The 10,460-nt window shown below is 35.7% G+C and overlaps 1 protein-coding gene across 4 annotated transcripts; it reads right to left on the reverse strand.

The window, feature by feature from the left end:
• Window positions 1-2,909: 2,909 nt before the first annotated feature.
• Window positions 2,910-9,034, reverse strand: LOC105957097 (coiled-coil domain-containing protein SCD2). 4 transcript variants are annotated; one of them, XM_088812049.1, is made up of 18 exons: window positions 8,807-9,034; window positions 8,233-8,472; window positions 6,828-7,393; window positions 6,324-6,399; window positions 6,151-6,192; window positions 5,969-6,031; window positions 5,808-5,857; window positions 5,694-5,721; window positions 5,223-5,303; window positions 5,032-5,142; window positions 4,463-4,523; window positions 4,248-4,361; window positions 4,012-4,133; window positions 3,822-3,891; window positions 3,677-3,724; window positions 3,562-3,602; window positions 3,346-3,472; window positions 2,910-3,213 (listed from the first exon to the last, which is right to left on the reverse strand). In XM_088812049.1, exons 2-18 carry the CDS (start codon window positions 8,461-8,463, stop codon window positions 3,083-3,085), a joined length of 1,962 nt encoding a protein of 653 aa, XP_088668175.1. In that variant the 5' UTR covers window positions 8,464-8,472; window positions 8,807-9,034; the 3' UTR covers window positions 2,910-3,082. The 4 variants fall into 4 exon arrangements, with proteins under 4 accessions (XP_088668175.1, XP_088668178.1, XP_088668174.1 ...); XM_088812052.1 differs by having other exon boundaries at window positions 8,800-8,899; XM_088812048.1 differs by having other exon boundaries at window positions 8,647-8,899.
• Window positions 9,035-10,460: the final 1,426 nt, after the last annotated feature.

Raw genomic sequence — 10,460 nt, forward strand, 5'->3', positions numbered from 1 at the left:
TACCACTGAACATAGTCAAGACATGTACATAATTAACACCTCGTAAACAAAACCACATACATTACTTTTGTGTGGTTTAAAAACCAACACATAAAACCAGCGGAAAAATTAGCATGTAAAGATCATGAATGAAAACCACTTAAACAAGATCATGGTTGGCATATGTTCACAGTTCAAATTCTCATAAACAAGACTACACATCTTTGAGTGGTTAAAACGGAACCCAAAAAAACTAATTAAAATGATAACACGTTTACAAAAATCAAAAACCGTATTCACTTAAACATGTTTTTTACACTTAAACAACCATTTACAAAATCAAACAGATTTACCTAAAAAAATACACAATTTTAAGTTTTTTGGTTTTCGCAAAAAAAAATGTTGAAAAACACATTACCTAAAGATAAAGAACCACTTAATACAGAACCACCGAATATGTTCCCAACTCAAAACCGCTTAAACAAAACCACATATCTTTTGTTTGGTTTAAAAACCAACCCATAAAATCAGAGGAAAAATTAGCATGTAAAGATCGTAGATGAAAACCACTTAATTCACTACCACTGCATATCTTTGAGTGGTTAAAAGACTGCATATCTTTGAGTGGTATTCAAATTCTCATAAACAAGACTGCCATATCTTTGAGTGGTTACAACGGAAACAAAAAAAACTAATTAAAATAATAACACGTTTACAAAAATCAAAAACCACAGTCACTTAAAGATGTTTTTATATTGAAAAAATAATTTACAAAAACAACCAAGTTTACCTAAACAAAATACATATTTACAAATTTTTTGGGTTTCACAAAAAAAAAAATGTCAAAAAACACATTACCTATGTAGCACATGAACATAGGAAAAACCACTTAATTCAAAACCCCTGATATGTCCCCAACTCAAAACCGCTTAAACAAAAGAACATATATCTTTTGGTCGTTACGAGAAAACCCAAGAAAAACCACACTAAAACTTAAATCGTTAAACAGACACATACCAGGATATGCAAACCATACCAAGATGTAAAATGCAAAAAAACACGCAAAACCAAACTTTCTGGTATACGGTATTACTTATCGTCACATACAACACGAAACATCCAAACAACAGACTGCTACTTCCAATATTTTTTGGAACCCAAAAAGTTGTTTCCAAGTTAAGCATGCAATTCGTAACTATAATCGGACAAACACCCATCACAACAAACTGCAACAAATCAACGCATTTGTTCACCATTTACGGATTTAAAAACTCACCAGCATCTAACTGCATAATGTCGGGACCGGTTTTGGATTTCCTCTTCCCTGTAAAAATTACCCATTACGGTAAGCACATGCACAAAACAATAAGAACACCCATTTCGATTAATTGTGGTTTTCCATTAATTGAAGGGAATCAACATCTGGTGACACCGATTACTTACTTTTCGCTGCTGATTTCTGTACCATCTTGCCGTTGTACAAAATACAACGAAATTTTGCTTCCTCTAGCGGTTTTCGCTTCTGATTTCAGGATAAATCACGAACATCTTCTACCGTGCTTTGGGGCATTTCGGAAAACGAGGGATAATGGGCTTAGCCGGAGTGATTTTTTCTACCGTGATTTGTGGGAAGAGATATTTGGGCGAATTATACGGTAACGTGATTTTGGGAGGGATTTGGAATTGATTTATTTTTTGGAGGGATTTGGTATTAATTTACCGTAATATTTAGTTTAATAATTATATTAATAAGTGGGGGCATATGTGGGTTTTCAAGCCCATTGAATTTATCTCAAGTACCATTAATAAATTAAGAATTTATCAAGAATAAAAAATCCAATGAAGGGTGTTTGGCATATTGCCCATTTATTAAATTCATTCCATACATGCTTTTCATATACAATAAGTGAAATTTGCACCAAGTAATGTTCAAACGGCATTTATCATTTTTTATTCTGCGTATAATATCTTTAATTTTTCATCTAACATTTTTATTAATTTTTTTAATGTAGAACACTTTTTCATTTTAGTATTTTTTCACTATTATAACAACCTAGTTATTTGCTTTTTTTTCTATGTAATATTGAAAATTATGAAAATATCTTATTTTTTAATTTTTTATTGTAATCTATAGACAACCGTAGAAACCAGTAGTAGTTATAGTCATTCGTACTCATACAATTCGAGAACTCTAACTCCCCTTCTAACCCTAGCCGTTAGCCACCCGTAGACGGTTATAGTAATCTACAATAACGCATACACGCTTATCCAGAAATGGAAACCTAGATCGATCTGCAACCACAACTGCCATTAACCGTGTCACCGCTATAACAATCACCTCTCCTATCGCCATAACCACCACCATCAATGCTCTAACCGCCTCCATAACCACCACCCACACCCACTGACTCTATAGCAGCCGCCAGGCCCGCCACCCACCACCGCCGCCCTCATACCTACCACCGCCATAACCGCCTCTATATCCATCGCCGCTAGGCCACCAGACACCATAGCTGCTTCCGTAACCAAGCCCCACGCCCAGGCCCGCCTCAAAATTTGGATCAAAATTTATTTTGAAATAAAGATTTAGTTAAAGTAGTACTATTTGAGAATATACATCTTATCTAATTAAATTTGATTTGTGGGGTGTCCAACATATTACACCTTTAATTTCAAAAAAAAAAAAAAAAATAGCTTTCCTTTTCTTTTACGATAGTGAAATTTGTTTATCTTTCTCTAAATTTTCTTAAATTTAAATGCAATCCAAGGGACAACATTTGATGAATCTAGATTTATTATTTATTTGCTATTTTTCAGTATTTAATCAAAGAACGAGAGTTTATCTTAATTTTTCAATATAAAAAGAAATTAATACGTGTTGTAAATATACAAAACGAACTCAAGCAAAACAAAGATTAAGACATGAAATATAGAGAAGAGAGAACCTTTTGCTTCATGTTCTTTCTTGTATTCTCACAATTTAAACCAAAAATGAGTTAGTGAAAGACATAGGATATGATGATTCATCAAATTTTAAAGTAGGATATTGTAAGAGGGCATTTATATATTTCCTAGTTTGCCTGAGAAAAGCATTTTCAGATTCTCAGGCCAACATTTGATACTCAGTTTCCAAGAGTGTCTTGTGGCTCGATTCTTGATCGACCAATCTACGTGGCTCTTCCCACAACTTCGTCTCCACCCCCAACTTCCTTAGCTCCATTAGACCACGCTCCACTGTCACATGCATCAAATTTCATGTTAGAGAGAGAGAGAGAGAGCGATAGAGAGAGAGAGAGAGAGAGAGAGAGAGAGAGAGAGAGAGAGAGAGAGAGAGAGAGAGAGAGAGAGAGAGAGAGAGAGAGAGACCGTCGACTGCATCGTGGGCAGTAGGCGGTTTATTCCATTGGTTGATCCATAGCTGAAGTCTTTCCTCAGCAATGTCAGCTTCCAATCCTTGATTTTTGGCTCTTCTCCAAAAGTACAACAGCCAAGCCTGAAAAGTGTACAACACAACACAACAAAACCGAGTTTTTCAATAATCGATATCGAACGTCTCGTTTGAATTTTCCAAATGCAGTTTACCTGCTTAAGAAGCACATCTTCAGTCTCCTCTGGGCTCAATTCTGAAACAGAGTGCAATTATTATTTAATACATAAACATGTGTATATATATATATACACTTGTACAAGAACTTACCATATGCTTCTGAGAAATTTGGGCCCTCAATTGGTAACTTTAAATCATCTACAAAACAGAAATTGAAATTAAGTATACTTTTAATTCACTTCTTTAACAATTAAATAAATAAATATTGATTTAATTAAGAAATGAAGTCATATACCTAGCACATTAGATTTCACAATACTCGGGCGACGCTTTCGCGCCATTGATATGGCTATCGCCTCCTCTACCTTAAGAATAAACGTGAACCGAAAAGACAAAAATCAACGTAAAAAAAAAATAGTAATGCATCATAAATAAATTAACGAAAAATAAAAAAATAAATTATTTTTACAGAGAATTTACGAAACCTTGAGTGAAGTTAGTTCCCGAAGACCTTTTTCAACCATAAGCATGCTTTCGACGTTCACCATTTTCGGAACTTGATCCTTTGCCTGCAGAACTTTCTCCCTTACTTCCAAATCACTGTTCACTGCCAAAATTAATATAAAAAAATCGAGAGAAGGTTAGCATTTCGTCGAGTTTTCCGTAAAACGAAGGGGTAATATATATTATATTATATTATATAGTTTTTAAATATTCTCACAGGATGAGGTTTCTAGTTTTGCTTTATTTCCTGCAGCCAGTATAACTTCAACAGGAGTCGAAGCAAGCGACGACCAATAATCGTATCTCGATCCTGCTATCTCAGCATGAATACCTGCAAATACATTTTATAAGATAATAATTTAAATATGAAACAAAATAATCAAAAACTAAATTAAATTAAAATTAAATTAAATTAAATTAAAGTAAAATCACCATGTTTGACACATAAACTCCAGCATCGAGCAAGCCAGCACCTCTTTAAAACAACCTCTTCCTAAAGTGTTACGACTGTCAATCACATAAGTATGGACAAAGAAAAAAAAATAGGATTCGATTGAAATTTTGGTGGTAAATTACGGCCACCCGAGGTAAGGTTAAATTACGAAGAAATCCCTTACGTTTGGGTAATTTACAAGCAGCTTTATGGTGTCAAATTCAACAAAATATTCTTGATTCCGTGGAATATTCTCTAGTTAGTAGTCGTTTGGTCCAAAAATCCAGTTTTTTTTATGCACCACAATCCGATATTTACAAGTCAAGAGACACGTATTATGATAATCCCTTTTCAAAATGTGGAGCTCGAATGAGGTAAAATTAGTACAAATTCGAGAATATTCTACATAATCTAGAAGATTCCAATAAATTTGACACCGCACGTGTAAGAAGAAGATTCATAGTTGATGGATGGTTTTTATTACCCAAACAGGAAGGGGGTTTTCCGTAATTTAACCCTTTATCTCAGAAGGGTGTCCGTAATTTACCCTAAATTGTGAGATAAATACCATTTCTTCATGAGTTAAAATCATTCTCTGTGTAATTATCTGAAGCGATTTAACTTCACGCTCCACGTGATGGAGCTGCTCCATAGCTGATGCAGCTTCTTCCCTTGCAGCCTTTAACCAAAAAAATAAAATAAATAAATCATATTTCGTATATTTATTTAATAAAAATAAAATGTGGTGATTGTAAGTACCTCAGCTTCCATTCGAAGGACAGTAAGCTCCTCGCCACCTCCACCACCACCGTAGGTTTCTGCTGCCGCTTTAAGAGCAGCCTGCGAAAACACAAATAAGAAAAGGTGTTCGATGAAATGCAAAGTCGACGTCCATTCGAACAAACAAATATATTATTTACACGCACTAGTAGAAACATTGTTTTTTTACTACGATCATTAACCGTACCAAATTCGTAGTAAATGGGTTCCTGCTACAAATTTGCTATGAAATTTGCTATCAAATTTGATACGGCCGTGACAAAAACTTTGTTACGATAAACGGTCGTAGCAAATACTTTTTTGTTACCGTAAATCCTAGCATATACTACGTAGTAAAATATACATTTTTTGTAACGACTTTTTGATGTAGCAAAAACAATCCGTACTAAAAAACTATTTTTCTACTAGTGACGATTTAAATAATAGTATGTATTTCGCGACCGACCGTACCTCTCGTTTCTGAAGGTCTGCTTCCTTCCTATAGAGTTAAAAGGGAAAACTCAGATCGAAAAGCTTCAACGGGATTTAGCGAAAAAAAGGAGAAAGAAGAAATCCAATACTTGCCTGCTCAAAAGACGAGCTTCAAGAGATACACCTTCGCCTAGAGACGCAATCTAACACAAGATAGTGAATTTGCAGTTCTCGATTTTAATATAACCGAAGTTACTATTTCAAGAAATGTAGAATACACCAAGAAGTTGTTCTGTTTTAGCAGGATTGATTACCTGTTTTTCGAGCTGTCGAGTTCTTGATTCCGCTTCCTCGCACCTTTCTTCCACTAATCGAAGCTAAAAACAGAAGATTACTACTACATTTAGATGCTAATAATTAAACTTGCTGAAAAAAAAAATAGCAACATGTAATATATATATTGAAATATGCAAGTATAGGTAGAAGCTAGGATCACCTTTTCCACTAAGCTGTCATTTTCTTCCTGAAGCATGTCGAGCTGCGATACAGAGGACACTAGTATGAGTGTCTTAACATAATAACTATCGTATTTTTACGTAAAATAAAGTTGTTAAAAACAAAATTAAATAAAATCATCGACCGAAGAGTAGATACATTCTCGACTTGTACCTCATCTTGTAGAGCCGAAGACGACTGTTGGCCGCTAGGCTCTTTATATTTGAAAGTCCCGAAATCTAGTGATAACCTGGGGATTGATTCACAGATTAACCAAGTCCAACAGATCATACAAATACAAAGCAGAAAATCCAACTACAGTAGAACATTGATAAATTAATAACCTCGCTTCAATAATAACTTATTCTGGTTCTGACTCGGGTAAAAACATACTATATTATTAGTTTGATAATTTATCGTTTAATTAGTAGAATTTTCTTAGTCCGCTGACTGTATTAATTTATAGATGTTTAACTGTAATAACTTCTTCTGGTCCCCCGACTCAGTAAAAACGTACTATAATTATTATAATTTCATATTTCGCTAAATTAATAGAATTTCGTTAGTCAAGACTGTATGTACTAATTTATAGAAGTTCAACTGTATCAGGAAAAACTCACAAAATCGGATAAATTAAACATGAAACAAAATCTAAACAAATAAATAGAGATAATATACCTTTTATCCCTGGTTTTTTCTTGTAGAGAGTCGGCCGACAGCACAGGCTTAATCGAAAGCGGTACAGCTGGCGGCACAATAGCAGCAGTCTTTACCTTCAAATTCGGACGTCCGACCGATCCAAAACGGGCCGAAGTAGGCTGCTCCGAAAAAGAAGGCGATCTTCCGGAAGCACTCGACCTAGCATGTTGCGGCGACTGCGACTCCTCGGCGGGGTCCGCATGCTGAGTCGAACGAGCGGATCCCGAAGAAGAGTGAAAGTGTGGAGAAACTTCCGCCGCCACAGGCTGAGACGAGCGGAATGGTATAGAGGAGGAAGAGTGCTGGTGATGTGGCGAAAGTTCGACGGGCTGAGATGAGCGGACGGATATCGAAGAAGGCGGGAGGTGTGTAGAAGGTTCCGGCGGCTTCGGCTGAGGAGGAGTCGGCCGGAGAAGAGATGTCGTGGTGCGAGCCGATAAAGGCTGTTGTTGTTGTTCCGATAAGTTGTAAGATGAGGAGGGTCTTGCAACCGACGTGGGGCGGGAAGATGGTGGTGGTGGCTGATCTACCGAGCTACGAACTGACTAGAAAGTAATATATCGAAAGATTTAGGCTTTAAAAAATTATTAGCGACGTTGTTAGTGTCTATTTTGGATCAAGAAAGCTACGTGTTCTCAATAAACGATGAGAGTTTAGCGTTTGGATTGAAGGATTTTAGGGAGGGGTTTCAAATCCATAGTAACGAATCTGTTGAGGATGTTTGGATTGAGTCGTTTCATAGTGAATTTCAAAGAGTGAAATGTTACATGTTGTTTCAGTTTTACTAATGTCGTTTCGACTTCGAACGGAATTTTGATCCTTTTATAGTCTGATTGCGGCAAAATTCAAAAAATGGAAACTGTAGTCCTTTGAGTTAGCTTCGAAATTTTAAGCAGCTAGATTGGATGTCGTGTGACAAAATTATTAATGAATCAGTTACATGTTGAATTTTAGATGACATAAAACATCAAAGTTGTGAGCAGTGTTATATCTTTCTCACTCAATATCTAATTTTGCTGATTCAAGCTAGATTAGAAAGCTAAGTCAAAGAAAGAACCGCAATTCCATGTTTAGAGTTTTGTCGAATTCAGACTAAAAATGGTCGAAACTGTGTCTCAAGTCGAAACGGTATTATTAAAACTGAAACGATATTTATTACACCCCATTTCAAAATCCATACTTCTCACCTTTGAGCTCCCAGTTAGAGTCATTTCAAATCCCTCAATCCAAACGCAGCCTTATTTATATCAACAAAAAAACTCGAAAAATGCACTATGTTCATATACTTGTAATAAGAAAGTTGCAAAGAGTATATAGTATGGCACTAAAACGAGGACTTGTTTAGACAAATGACATATACAAATGCCACATGTAAGGTTCTTACCCGTGGAGATCGATTCTTGTTTTGCCTACCGCCGGCGAGACCAATACCGCCAGAAGAAACGGCAGGGGCAAAATCGTAAAGAAGGTCATCCTCCTCGTCTTCGTCATCTGCCGGTTGATGAGCCATAACCTGAGCAAGCCTTTGAGCAGCTGCTTTTGCATTCTGCGGTTTCTTCATATTCGAAAGCCCCGAAGAACTCGACCGAGTGTGCCGATGCAATGGGGAGGCCATCGCTTTTATCTAAAAGAAAAATCATTCAATAAATTTAACAAAAAAATAATAATGATAATAATTTGCGGCCGAACTCAAAATGCGTGCCTACGACAACTCTTAATTATACGTGCGAAATTTCAAGAACCGATCAAAACAACAGCCGACATCAACAATACAAAATATCCCACCAAAAATACCTACAACAAAAATCGGATCTTTACGAAGGAGGGCTTGAAACAAATCGACCCGTAAATCGATTTTTTGTATTAATTCTATGGTGTATTGCAGAGATTTCTTGAACATCTGACAAATAATACGATGTATGTATATAGTGCAATGTGTATTAATTCATACGTTGTACCTGATTGAGATTTTTTTTTGTCGGATCAAATTGATTCAATTTTTTCTCTCTCTCTCTCTCTCTCTCTATCTCTCTCTCTCACACACACACACAGTGGCGGGTGAATAATGAATCCCTTGTTGGGGGGTAGTTACAATTTGGCGCTGTAATTGTATGGGGAGTGGAGTTGGATTCGGAGTTTTTAAGGAAGAGAGAAAATCACTGCCCCACGTGTGCCTCCGCTTTCCCAATTATATTTCCCCCATGCAAATCCCCCATTATAAACCTTCACATAAAATGCGCAGCTTGATTTTTTTTATTATTTTATTCCACGTGGAAACATGAAAATGATTTAAAATATTCCATCCATAAAAAGTAAAAAAATTATCAATGTAATTTGGGAAATATATTGTTTTGTATCTTTTAATTCAAATAAAATTTCTTCGGATTTTTTAACATTAAATGATCTCTCCATAGAAACTTCAAGCAACAGTCAAAACTCAAAACACTTGCACAAATTATATACCACACAGCATTGTTTGTTCATCCACATACAGTGGAGGATTTTATATGGGGGAGGGGGGCCTGTTAACCCCCCAAAAAAAAAATAAAAAAAAATGAAATTGAAGTATTTTGATACGTGTTTTTTGAATATTACTTTTGGCCTCCCTAAAGTTTTTTTTTAAATATGTGTCTTAACCTTTAACTTTTTTGTTTCTTCTCCATAATCTTATATATATGGGATAATTAGTAAAAACCCCCCAATACATTAACATATATTAGGATGGATATACTCTCATTTTACATATTAGTGAAAACCCCCCCTTTTGATATATTAACTTACCATAAATCCAAAATTTAAGTGATATGCTTAAATTACCCTTAATTATTATATTAAATTAACTAACCCTATTTCCCCTCTTGTTCTTCTTCACCAGCCGTCTCTCTCAATTTTTCTCTCCCCTGCCACCATACCACGTCCCACCTCTGCCCTGCTTCACGTCGAGAAGCGGACCTCATCTCTGTCGACTAAAAGAACGTCCCCAATCAAGTAAAAGGAGGAGACCCGCGGAGACGAGAGCTACATGTCCTCTATCAAAATCTTCAGATCCAAATCGAGAAGCAGTTGTCCTCCATTTTCGACGGTATTCTGAAGCTTTTCGATCCAAACCCATCGGATCTGCCGCCTACATGTATGTTTCTTCTCTATTATGTCCTTGTTTCCTTTTGAGTTTCTTATCTTTTCATTCTATTTAATTTTGTTCCATTTATTTGGAATTTGAAACCAATCGATTATGTTGATATGTTGAAGTCTTATAGATTGGAGAAAGGTGCATATGATTTTGCAATTTTTATTATATTTGGATGCAATCGAATTATGAATATGACTTTAGGTTAGAATAGCATACCCGTTTTAGGTTGAAATGAAATATTCTTTGTGATTATGCAAATGAATTTAGTGTAATTCAGGTTGCTTGATTCATAATGTGATTTAAGTTTTATATTTGTAGTTGGTTTGTAGTTTTCTTTTCATTTATCTTTTTCGGCAAAATTTTGATTAATGTCATTTATTTGATGGAATTTTGCGTTCGTATGCAGGCCATTGCCAATGTCGACAAGCCCCCAACAAGACGAAATGGAACAACAAGAAAAGATTGCATCCTTTCACATAGTG

Source organism: Erythranthe guttata, chromosome 13 (genome assembly GCF_056151865.1).
Source record: "Erythranthe guttata isolate IM_541 chromosome 13, IM_541, whole genome shotgun sequence".
NCBI lineage: Eukaryota > Viridiplantae > Streptophyta > Magnoliopsida > Lamiales > Phrymaceae > Erythranthe > Erythranthe guttata.

Excerpts from the sequence above, each read along its gene's own strand:
- LOC105957097 (XM_088812048.1), bottom strand. The coding sequence starts at position 8,748 with ATGTTCAAGAAATCTCTGCAATACACCATAGAATTAATACAAAAAATC. Across the intron at positions 4,524-5,031 it reads TTTTAACTCATGAAGAAATG|GAAGAGGTTGTTTTAAAGAG; the intron begins GTATTTATCTCA and ends GTAACACTTTAG. Across the intron at positions 3,725-3,821 it reads TGTGAAATCTAATGTGCTAG|ATGATTTAAAGTTACCAATT; the intron begins GTATATGACTTC and ends TCTGTTTTGTAG.